The sequence below is a fragment of the Melanotaenia boesemani genome, chromosome 6 (assembly GCF_017639745.1).
Source record: "Melanotaenia boesemani isolate fMelBoe1 chromosome 6, fMelBoe1.pri, whole genome shotgun sequence".
Taxonomy (NCBI): Eukaryota; Metazoa; Chordata; class Actinopteri; order Atheriniformes; family Melanotaeniidae; genus Melanotaenia; species Melanotaenia boesemani.
The window spans coordinates 17,742,329-17,754,901 of NC_055687.1; the positions used below are offsets into that span (position 1 = coordinate 17,742,329).

Sequence of the window (12,573 nt, forward strand, 5' to 3'; positions counted from 1 at the left end):
TTCATTTTATTTAACAAATGTTGAAACTGAAGTTTAAAAGGTTTAAAACTATTTCAAATAAGACAATAAAAACAGATCTCAAAAAGGTCAATACAGCATATTTGTCACACCAGCAGCATGGAACAATGATGTGAAGTTACATGAAAACCTCAGTGAAATAGTTCTTATCGTTTCAAACATGTTGACAATACATGTATAAAAACACACTAATAGAATCACTCACAAAACATGTGACTTCTGAGGTTTAATAAGCATATTATTTGAACTTAATATCATTTAATTCTGAAAGTGAACATAGAAAACGATAGAAACATGAGCATGAGCTGGTTACGTAGCTTGATCCATTTCTTGGTAGTTGGATCCTGGAAATATCAAGATGTCCCCATAAGGCTCGTCCTGCTCCGCACGCATATTCCCAGCAGTTAAATTTACTAAATACAAACACACATGCACACATGTCCAGGTTAAGTTTAAAATATTCCAAATAAATGCAATAAAAACACAAAGATGTCCTAATATTAAAAATGAGGAACCATTACCGCCACCTTTAAAACATGTCAGTGGTTGTTTCAGATGAGGGAAAGTACATAATATGAGGTACAAATAGGCTGAAAACATCTATGTTTCACAGAGATGTTTTTATGTATCACAACTACAGGAGTTAACTTATGGAATACCTTAAGCGATGATATGAAATAATGCCAAAGGTATTAAATTTAAAAGGATTTTTAACAATCATATACTACATAAATAAGGAACAGAGGATGCCCCCCCCCCCCCCCCCCCCCTTTTTTTTTTTTTTTTTTTTTGGTAGTAGCTTCAGTTTTAGTTTTTTTATATTATTAGGATCCTATTGATTTTTTTTAATTAAAAATAGCATGATACAGCATGAGGGCAAGTATTTTTTTCTTTGACATTAAATGAGTACACGTCTACAGAAACTAGCTGTAGAAACGGCTGCTGCCTCAGTATGCCTGATCCTTGGATGGGTTGTACTGGAAACACAATTTCCCTGAGGAATTCCAAAGGGATTAATAAAGTATTCTGATTCTGAAGTATAACGAGGATAAGCCTTGTTAAGTTGTTTCTACTTCTACCTACTCCCTTTTTTTGGGCCAAAAGGGTATATGGAAAAACCTTGAAAATTAAATGATGTGTTTTGGTTTCTAAGTGATTTTATGCATAGATTTACAGTAGGTATATATGTAAATATGTATATATGTTTGTATTCATGGGTGCATTTACTGCATTGTTTCTTTATTGGGTTCGAAAAAGAATTAAATAACTAAAAGAAAAAAATTACGGTGCTGACTAAAAGCTTTTAGAGCCTTTACCCTTTACTGTCTGACCCAATAAATAATGAGCAGAAAATTAGATAGATAGATAGATAGATAGATAGATAGATAGATAGATAGATAGATAGATAGATAGATAGATAGATAGATAGATAGATAGATAGATAGATAGATAGATAGAGATAGAGCAAGGAAAAAAAGAATCACATATATGACAATAAAAAAAAACAAACAACAAAAAAAAGAGGGGGAAAAGAACAAAAATTGAAAACCAAACCATTTTCCATAACTGAAACCAGAACATTCTGCAGACCCCAGAATTCCACAAATTCCTCCAACCTGTTTGTGAGTTTAAAGAAATCAAATTCCACCCTGAGCTGAGCTGCCAGTAACCTGGTGAAAACCAGGAGAACCTCCTCTGACCCTTGACCTTTGATCCTATTCCTTCTGGTCTTCCAAATGGCTAACTTAGCCTCACCGAAAATGAAATTTAACAGTAAGTGAACAAATTTTTTGCATGCCGAGTACCGAGGACCAAAAACAAAATAACTGAAAGAGAACTGTTCTTCAAACCTTTGAACCAAACCCCTTAAAAGCTCAAACAAACCCATCAGCCGTGAACACTGAACAAAAAGATGGTGAACCGTTTCTAATTGGAAACAAAAGAGACACCCAGTCCCTGTGTTAGGATCAAGGTGTGCCAGGTAGCTGTTGGTGGCTATGGCCCCATGCACAACCCTCCACTGAAGGTCACCAGACCGTTTATCAATGGGGTGTTTGTACAGAGACCGCCAGCAGGCTTTAGGGGACGCCCCAGAGTCAAAAACCTCAGTCCACCTCGACCCCCTGACAGCCGCCAGAGAGCGTAGGTTTGAAACCTTCATGCTAATAAGGTAGACGGCCGTCTTTCCCAGCCCTTCAAACTCACCCAGCTCTGGTGTCTGAAAAGTCAGTAAAAGGTCTTGGTTCTCCTGCCACTGTTCTATGGCAGGAGAAACTACCAGAGAGGGAAAAACATACTCGTACTCATCATCCCACTGGTCAGACAGAGTGCGGTTCTCAGCAAACGCTCTCAGTGGTTCTGGTGAAGAAGCACAGACCTCTTGTACCAGCCTGCTAAGCAATCTGTCCGAGTGCATCCGCAGCAGACCGGCCAGACTAGAAACTGAGGACTTCAGGCGGTGGCCCAGGTTGACACAGCCTGCCTCCTTCATCTGGGACCGCAGAGTGACAGATGTGAGGATCGGAGAAGAAAACAGTTTGTTTCCAAGCAGGGGCTCTTCAAACAGCCAGAACCCAGGTGTACAGACAGGCTCCCGCTCGAAGGAAAAGACCTACCATGCCTGCAACACTGACAGGTAGAAAGGTGACAAGCCCGTCAGGTCCAGAGACTGTGGTTGGAGCAGGAACAAATGTTTGTCGTAGCCGAAGCCCCCCGCCTTCCTCAGCAACAAACAGGCGGTGTCCATCCACGGAGATCCAAAACTATAGAGCAGTCTCTGGGCTGTCTGTAGTCTGAAGGCTGTCATACAAGAGATGATGTCAATCAGGCCCTGTCCCCCCTCCCGGATCAGGACATACAGGACCACCGCTCTCAGCCAATGATGCCCAGACCAGAAAAAGTCCACAAGTGTTCTCTGTACGTCCTCAAGCAGGCCTTCCGGTGGTGGCAGCACAATCAGTTTGTGCCAAAGGGTCGAGGCAACCAAATTATTAGCCACTAGAACCCTACCCCTGTAGGACAGCTGGGGCAGCAGCCACCTCCAGTTGGCTAACCTAGCACACACTCTCTCCATGACACCCTCCCAATTTTTTTTCTGAAAACCCTCACTCCCCAAATAAACACCCAAATCCTTCAACCCCTGGTTCCCCCAACTGAGGTGTTCAGGTAGCATAGGAATGGGATTGTCAGCCCACTGTCCAACCAGTACAGCCTCACTCTTGCTCCAGATGACTTTGGCTGAATAAGCCCGAGCATACAAGTCCAGACTGCTCTTAAGACAATCCACATCCCCCTGATTCCAGACCTACCCCCTGATGTCGTCAGCATAGGCAGAAACAACCAGAGAGGGGCGGTGAGACAGCCCCGTCAACAAAAGACCTGATAACTCGGAGCGCAGACGGTGTAAAAGTGGTTCAATAGCGATGATGTACAGTTGTCCAGACAGCGGACATCCCTGTCTGATCCCTCTCTGAACCTTGACTGGACAGCTCAGCCCCCCACCCACTTTAATCAAACAAAAAACATCTTTATACATCATAGTCAGTAAGGAAACAAAACCATCCCCAAAACTAAATGGTCTTAAAGCGGAAAAAAGAAAACCATGATCAACTCGATCAAAAGCCTTCTCCTGATCCAGAGAAATAAAACCTACACTACCGTTCAAAAGTTTGGGGTCACTTCACCTTTGAATCCCATGGCAAAGTGACCCCAAACTTTTGAACGGTAGTGTACATCCAAACCGAACAGTTTACTAACGTCAAACAAGTCCCTCATCAGAAAAAGATTGTCCATAATTGATCTGTCCAGTATTCCATATGACTGGTCCCTGTAAATGATCGATCCCAAAATGTGCTTCAGATAGATAGATAGATGGATGGATGGATGGATGGATGGATGGATGGATGGATGGATAGATAGATGGATAGATAGATAGATAGATAGATAGATAGATAGATAGATAGATAGATAGATAGATAGATAGATAGATAGATAGATAGATAGATAGATAGATAGATAGATAGATAGATCAGACAATCACACAAAAAATAAAGTATCCCTTCATTAATACCATCCCTCCAGTCAAACATGACAGTGGCAGCAGCATTCTGTGGGAGTTGGGAGACTAGAGTAATCAGAATAGAGTTAAAAAAAAGTCTGATGTCATTACTCAGGGACTACATATTATTTCTACTTTCCTCCAATGTTGGTGATGTAAACACAGATTCAGCATAACTGAAAGGATGATTAAAACTTACCCAGCAGCCTCTGAAAGATGTTGCTGACAGCTCTGCGGTCGAGCTCTGGTGGTAAGAGCGAATGAAAAAGTACAGACTCCACTTGAAGCTCCGGTGACTCCGGCAACAGCCTCAACACATAAATAAATACTGTATGTCAACACCAAAACCTCAATAAAGACACAGTTTCCTCTTTTTTACAATGGCTAGAGAAAAACACCTGGGAAACTCTGCTGCTTCTATCTCAGTCGTCACATCCACAACCTCTGGGATGTCCTGCAGCATAGACACAGACCTGGAGACAGTGGACCTGCCAACACACACATGCACTTGCATGTAAGTGTCCATGCATCAACATAAACACTGATCTTTCCTTCATCCTCACCCCTCTCTCTCGGATGTAACTATGGGTGAGATTTCTCGTGACAGCTCCCTCTGGTCCGAGGTCTCCAGTGGCAGTATACCCTGATCTGAACACACACACATTAGAGGACTTTGAATTTCCCCTTTCTTACAAGGGTTACATGTCCAACCTGACCATCCCAAAATCTGTCTCTGATCTTACTGAACATCATTTTACCTGACAAATAAAGAATCTCTGGCTCCAGCATTTCTCTCTGGACCTGTGTTCACGCACAAATGTACAAAGCAAAGTGTGTAACCATGTCATTTACCTATCCTGAAGACAGTGTTAAAAAATAAATAAAAAAATAAAAAACCTCTTTGGGGCTCAGTTCAAGTCTCTGCTCCTCTCTGTCTGCCACCTCCATCATCTCCCTCTCCCTCTCAGAGTCACTGGACTCGGGCCCTCTTTCCCCAACCAGAAGGTCCACGCCTAAGACAGGCTTGATGGTGGAAACCCGTCTCCATAGAAACTGAATCTCCTCGGGCAAGACTGCAGGGGAAAAATTTGTTGGTGGTTTATTTTTGAAAAGGTTACTTGAGTCATGTCCTTTTAACAGAGCTGCAGCTGAACATGAGACATCATGTGGAAGATGTTAACACTTCACATCATTAATTTATTATTACAGCAATTTAGTGAAAGTGGCACAGGAAATCTGCTGTGCACACAAAGAAAACTACAGTCCAGCATTTGCTAGAACACTAGCAGCGCAAGAGAGGATGTGTAGGGCGAGCAGAGCCTTTAACAGGTGTTCTTGGGGGGGGGGGCTGGACGGATGCACTGCTTTGTTTTCTAACAGGTGTGTTACTAACAGCTGCAGGGGTTGTTGAGGAGCTCAGAAGCAGGATGGACCATGTGAGTGGAGGGCAGCGGGAGAAGTGGGCGTCTGGTCTCGGTCAGAGGGTTGTTGATCTGCCGCTGCTGCTCCTCCTGAGAGAGCTGTGTCTCCGAGTCAAAAAAGACCAGCTTCCTCCTCCTCCTCTTCTTCTTCACCTCCACCTCTGGAGGGAGATCCTGGTGGTGTGTGGGAAATCAGTTTAAATGTGGGAAACATTTTGGGTCTTTGTAAACTGTAGCTAAGGTTTTAAACCATCTTTTTAGATTTTTGAGTTTATATGCACTATTATTATGCAAGCAACTAATCAGACCGTACTATTATATAAAGTTGTATGTATCTTAGATCTGTGAGTTTTTAGGTGATATGTGTTTGTGTAATTAGAGACGATGGGGCCTAAAATGATGATTAATAGAAGACTTTAATGAATGAATGGGCCAAAAAATCTAATGTAACTGACACAAAAGGTCACAAATAGCAGATGGATTCAAATGACTGAACCTGTTGTAAATAGCCAACAGGAGTTCAGGAAGGTATAGAATTGAAAAAGTGGAAATTATTATTAATTATACAATATTTCACTATGTACAGTGATACTTTTTGTATTTCTTAATCATATTTCACTTTTTATATGTCGTTTTAACCATTTAACAAAAGGTTATTTACTAAACACACATTTGAGTTGAAGTGGTTTATATGCTACTACTAAAAATGAGCTTTTTGGACCTTTTCAGGTTATAAAAATACTAAAAACTTGTCACCTTCTGAAAGGTAACAGTATTTTCTTCAAGCTGTAAACAAACATCTTCCCATCACCTTCTTGCATTAAATATTGTGTGTTTTCAGTAGTCTTCACAAAAGATTGCACCTCTACCTCCAGACTTTGCAGGCGTCTTTCACGTTTCCTCTGTGCAGAAGGTGGCGAGGGGATGGCAGGCACAAAGACGGGGGTGAGCTCGACTCTGGGGGACATTTCTGCAGGCTTTTGTTGAGGCAGCAACATGGCATCCTCACTGGAGACGGTTGTTGGCTGCAATCTGACACAGGTAGAGCCATAGTCAGCTGATCAGAGTAAATGAGTTTGTGCAGGTGTCTCTGTATGCATGAGGGGAGGATAAGTTACTCAGTGGTGGATTCTGTAAGCTCCTTTGTCTTCTCTTTCTCCCTGGGTGCCAACTCTTCTCTTGGTAACTCTACACTTCCTGTTTGAAAATGTTAAGGAATAATAAAATTAACATTCAATTGCTGACCATATTTTTAGAAACAGAACCTCTTAGATTTGCCACCTACCTTCTGGAAAGTGATCAGTTTGGGCCAAGAGGAAGTCAATAACATCTGGACTGCTATCAATAAGGTCTTCACCCTCAAACTAGCAGTGAGAAAAAGAAAAGACAGACAAGATGGGCAAACAGTGAAATGTGTATGCTTTCACATTTGCTTCGTTCTGCAGTTGTACCTCTGTAGAGGGGATAGCAACAGGCTCCAGCTCTCTGAGAGTGATGGTGTCTGGAGATGCAGTTATGCCTGAGGAAAGCAGAACAGATGGCATTATTAAAATGCTGCTGTTTCTACGGTTACAGCAGGAGACGATAATCAAACATAAAAATTGTTTTCTTATCTACTGAGTGGACTCAGCTGCAGACTACCTTCTGACACCTTGACACCAACCTGCACTAATCAGAAGGATGTATTTGAAGATGTCTGCTCTGCTCAGCAACACATTTTTATTCTGCTCTGTACGTCTGGATAATTTAGCTGACAAACTACACAACTGCAGCCACAATTTCTTTATGTGTAATTAGGATAACCAACATTTTGAGTTTATATTTTCCTAATATAATCTACATTAGTGCCACAAAAAAGAATTTATACAACCATTTTAACAGAGGGACCACCTGAGGTGAGTTAACATATCTAAAGCTTAATTATGCCCCTGTAGTTTGTTCATCCATCTGTGAAATAGGCTGACCATGTTTCATTTATAGACAGGAATTTATTTATACATAATGTAAATCACAGACGCATAAACCAATTATGAGGCACTGATGTGGAGCTTTTACATCCAATTTAAATTCTGCCTGAGTCATAGATTATTGATGTCTCAAATATACCAATAAATTGGCAAAAATAAATAAAATGTTTATTTCTAAGGCAGACTGTTTGTTGTGGGTTAAACTGAAAGCCTTGAACATCACAGAGCTGTTCTCTCATTTTTTTTAGATGTTTATTAGCAAAGCTGAACGTACACTTTTTGCTCTTCAGGCTTATGATTAGCAACCTTGTTGTCAAATGGCTGCATGTTGAGAGGAGGGTTTTATTTGTCATGGAAAAGATCTTCTGATCATCATTATCTTCAATGGAATTTGTGTGTGTGTGTGTTTGTCATAACAGCTGAGATCTGTAATATCCGGTGATTTCCTTGCTTTTGCAACCTTGAATGGCTTTTTTCATTTCAAGTTTTCTTTGGATTTATGTTTTTGATAATGTATCTTATATTTTATCTGTGAAATGACCCAATAAAGCCCAGAAAAAAATGACAATGTGTAATAAAATTACCATTTTCCAGCTTAGCAGCAGGTGCTGCTGGGCTGGGAAGTTTGGGAAGTTGAGGAGAGGCTTCCTTCAGATACTCCTGATCCATCTGAGAGGAAAAAGAAGGGAAAACAAACCGGTTCAGTAAACTCACTTTCAATCGATCAATGTTTATTTATATAAAACCTTTTCAAGCAGATTGCATATCAAAGGGCTTAACCGAGCAAATAAACACACAAGATTAAAAAAAGCCTAAAAATAATAAAAAGTGATTACTAAAAACAAGACGTGGATAATTCAAATCTCAATAAAAATTACAAAATTTGGTAAAACCAGTTCAGATGAGTAAAATTTGATATAAACAGATGACAAAATTATAAATATGCCCTCTCATAGAGGTATGTTTTCAGCCCTAAAGACAGAGACCGGCAGCTGGTTCCACAAGAGAAGAACCTGAAAACTAAAGTGACCCAAGAAGCAACAAGTGAACCAGCAGATCTTGAGCAACGAGCTCTGATGTGATTGTAAGCAACCAGGAGATCTTTTATATGAGAGTGAGCAGTAGCATTTAGGGCTTTAAATGGAATGAGAACTGCATTCTGGACTTAACTAGGAGCCAGTGTAGGGAGGTCAAAATAGGGGTAATATTATCTCTCCGGAGTCCTCGCCAGTCAGCACACCAGCAGCAGAATTTTGGATCAGCTGAAAGTTACTGAGGGAGGTTTTTAGACAACCTGCCAAAATAGCATTACAGCTGTCCAGTCTAGACAATAAAGAAGCATAAAGCAGTTTTTTGCCATCATGAGAAAAGATGCATTGCAGAATTGGAAGAATGCCCTTTTCAATTCATCTTATGCATCCTTCCATTTTCTATACCGCTTAGTCCAGTTCAGGATCATGGCCAAGTTGAGTCTATCCCAGCAATTAGCAGGCGAGAGGCAGGTACAGGTGGCCAGAAGACAAACAACCACTCACACTCACTCCTAGGGAGAATTACCCAGACAGAACCCACACATACATGGGGAGAACATGCAAACTCCACACAGAAAGGCTGCTGTTCAAACCCCTCCCACAGCTGGGGCTGGATCCAGTGACCCTCTTGCTGTGAGGCAGCCGTGCGAACCACCTAACCACCACATCACCATGCAGCCCTGACTTGTTTTATGTGTCATTTAGATGATGAGTTCAGATCAAAAGTTACTCCTTGATTCTTCTCAGATGAAGTAGAGGCCATTGAAATGGCATCAGTGGTAACAAAAGTGTTTGAAATTGAGTCTCTGAGATGCTTAGGATCAAAACTATGAGCTCTGTTTTGTCTGAACTCTGAAAATGACTGGACTTCCTTTCTTTTATATCACAACGACGAAACTGTTGAGCAACTGATTTGTTTCACCAGGCCAAAGAGATTCATTTTAAGTACTCCAGTTTCAGCTTCCTTTACAATCACCCACTACCTGTTAATTAACTGTTCTTCTTTGTTACCTCTATCAGTGTACTGGGACTGGGCATGAGATCCTGCAGGTGCATCACTCCAAATAAAGGATCAGGAGCTCCTTCAACTTCCTCCATGAGAGACAGGGCATCTGGCAGGACCAGAGCTTGTCTGGAAGAAAAAAAGGAGGCTCAGAAGCAGGACACAGGAGTAAATGTCTTGCATACTTGTAAGCCAATGTTCTCACTTGCTGTGGTCATCCATGTCAATTTTCAAGAAGCTTCTCTGCTTCAATAGCTGGCCCACAACAGACTGAAGTTCCTCTAGAGGAAACACATGTTTAACACCAAAGCCAGCACTCGTATCTCTCCTTTTGTCTCCTTATTAATATTTTCTTACCCAGGAGAATAGCACATTGACGGTGGTAGACCAAGATGATGCCATACTGAAGCTGGGAGGAGAGGTAGAGGGAGAACCGAGGGCGTGGCAGACCTGGTTGTGGTGCAGGGACCCGCTCCAGCACATAGTCCATGATGTCATCACTGGATGGGCATCGGCTTTAGTAAAACAACTGAGAAACTCTGAGAAAACCTTTCAAATGACTACTAACCAGGTGCTTTTAACGTTGACCTTCAGGAAGTCCCGGCGAGGAACTTTGATGCCTTTTGTAGCAACCAGCCTGAAATGTGCACAGAGATGCTGTAGATTTTATTTTTTTTATTGTTTTTAGTGAAGATAAATCAGCTGAAAACGAGGAGAATTCATGACCTCTCAAACTGCACAAGTAACTCACAAACTACTTCTACTGTAGAATTTTTTGCTTGTTGGTTTGCGGGTAAGAATTTATGGTAAAAATACAAATCATATAGTGAAGTAATTCTTAATTTGTTGAATAAATGTGCACAAGCTGATGTAAGCTGCATCATGTTGTTCACCATGAACTATTAATAAACTCACTGTGGATATATGTGACTACTTCATACTTAACAGGTAATTAATTAAGGAACATGAATTCACTGTTACTTCCTAAATGCATTCAAATACCTCCAAAGTAGCTGGTTAAAAAAAAAAAAAAAAACATATTAAACTGTGACTTCTTATGGGGGATATAAGTCTGACATACAGCATGTTTTCATAATTATGTGTTTAAGGCTACATTTTTCAATTTATTTGGTCTGTGGTCCTTCTCATCAGTCTATTATTGAGAATCATAAAGATTTGTTTCTGCTGTTTTTCTTTTTTATTAGATTTTTTAATACCTTCATATTTGATATAACAGCCATAGTTCCTGTAACAAAGCAGCTAATTACAGGCATGAAACTGACATGCTTTTTTTTTGTTGTCATCATTAACTAAGAATTACTGAAAATTATGACATGTCCCCTTATTGTATAGTTTTACTATTTTTTCTTATCAATAAAGAATTTGGGCATTTTTATAGTACACAAAACACAGAACCTCATAAGGATATTAATAAAAACTATGCAAATGTATTGCAAAAGTGATATTCTACAGACACTGGATGAAAATGAATTAATTAAACACTACAGATTGCATGGTGCTCTTCATGAAATCTGACTCTCAAAACACTGGCAGGGAAGCTGAAGCATGTCTCAGCAGGCCAGAGGCTGGGTACACGCTGGACAGGTCGCCAGGGATCCACCAATCACAGCTCTTTGAAACGATGACTCACACCTAGCAACGGGGTCAACCACGCCTCCTCACAGGAGTTTCTGTCCATTCCTGCTCAGAGTTCTCTGAAAATCTTCAGGAATCACTCCTAAGATAAGACTCCTTGCTAGGAGTTTTTAGGCGAATATGGAAGCTCTTTGAGAAGATTCTGAGAATTTTTAGGCCGAGATCTTCTTTTAGAATAAACATGTCTGTGGTGCCCCTTGTGGCGCAAATTCTTAGCATCATCTTTAACTCTGGTGCATAAATTATTACGAAACAGTACCACATGTTTTTCAAATAAAATATTTTACTTCTACAGACATGCACATTGACGTTTTTCTGTATTTTAATCTTATTTAACTTTTACTCAGTGTATTAATTTTTCGATTTGATCAATGAAAATATTTATAAAATAATATCTTCTCATATTAATATAATATAAATTTTCTTTAAAACACCTGGATCATTTTCTTGTCCTGTCTATTACTGAGGCAAAGGTGGTAATTACAATGTATGTATATATACTATATCAAATGTATTTATTCTTCATAAGTGGCAGAGTATTGGTGACTCACTAATGTCCAATGAAGGTGCTAATGTACGATCCACACCCATGCATACATTTAAAAACAGCCTTTAAATGTGTGTCCTCTGTAGTGGACACCATGCATCGAAGGGTTAAATTGAGTTTTGGTTTAATTTCTATCATGTCCTCACAAAAAGCAAGTTAAGGCCACTGAGTTTCAGGTGGGAAATCTTTATTAAATGTACTGTTATCTCGTTTTGGGGGTTTTTTTTTTTGCATCTTTTATCTGTGAACTTGTTTTGGGTGCTCTGTGTCAGATCTGTACCGCGGGTGCACCTGCAGTTTCCCGCATGTTTAAACCGTATATCCAGAGAAATATATCTTCACGGAAAACATTTGGGGGAGGTCAGAAAAAAATCTTGTAAAACCCTTGATGAACTCGGTGGATCCACATTAGGCCGATGCCGTCATTATTTTGCGTCCATTATCAACATTTTCCATCATTCAAAGTTTAAATAAGCCACCTCGTCCTTGCACAGAATTAAAACGGAGTCTCAACATAAAGGCTGCAGAGGTTTGCCCATGGAAAGGGTTTTTGCGCATTTGTGGCGGGTTTGTTAGTTTTTACGCAGCCCTACAAAATAATCGTTTTGTTCAAGTCCAGTCACTCAAGAGAAAAATCCAGGAAAAACGTATTGTGAGCAAATGATGCTATTTCTTTTAAGATTTTCAGTTAGAGACGAACTGTTATAAAGCATCTAACCTCAGATGTCAGATAATGTTCACTCACCAGATTGTGGAAAAACATCCTGAATGACGCTTTAAGACAGCAGGGTAGTAAAACATGTTTAAAATATTTCAGAAAACTGAATAAAAATTCGTCGAAGACGCTGATTCAGCTGCAACTTCTGGTCCCAG

At 40.3% G+C, this 12,573-nt stretch overlaps 1 protein-coding gene across 2 annotated transcripts; it reads right to left on the reverse strand.

Annotated features, from left to right (window-relative positions):
- Positions 1–86: 86 nt before the first annotated feature.
- Positions 87–12,501, reverse strand: LOC121640956 (meiotic recombination protein REC8 homolog). 2 transcript variants are annotated; one of them, XM_041986778.1, is made up of 17 exons: positions 12,446–12,501; positions 10,066–10,134; positions 9,855–9,997; positions 9,703–9,778; positions 9,506–9,626; positions 8,048–8,132; positions 6,948–7,015; positions 6,782–6,860; positions 6,615–6,693; positions 6,366–6,528; positions 5,469–5,670; positions 4,973–5,148; positions 4,834–4,876; positions 4,639–4,723; positions 4,474–4,563; positions 4,275–4,384; positions 87–431 (listed from the first exon to the last, which is right to left on the reverse strand). In XM_041986778.1, the coding sequence occupies exons 1-17, from the start codon at positions 12,499–12,501 to the stop codon at positions 328–330; spliced, it is 1,749 nt and encodes a 582-aa protein (XP_041842712.1). In that variant the 3' UTR covers positions 87–327. The 2 variants fall into 2 exon arrangements, with proteins under 2 accessions (XP_041842712.1, XP_041842711.1); XM_041986777.1 differs by having other exon boundaries at positions 6,360–6,528.
- Positions 12,502–12,573: the final 72 nt, after the last annotated feature.

Coding starts and splice junctions, on each gene's coding strand:
- LOC121640956 (XM_041986777.1), bottom strand. CDS start 12,501: ATGTTTTACTACCCTGCTGTCTTAAAGCGTCATTCAGGATGTTTTTCC. Junction 10,135..12,445: donor GGATGTTTTTCCACAATCTG/GTGAGTGAACAT, acceptor TGCACATTTCAG/GCTGGTTGCTACAAAAGGCA. Junction 432..4,274: donor CATCTTTCAGAGGCTGCTGG/GTAAGTTTTAAT, acceptor GTTTGTATTTAG/TAAATTTAACTGCTGGGAAT.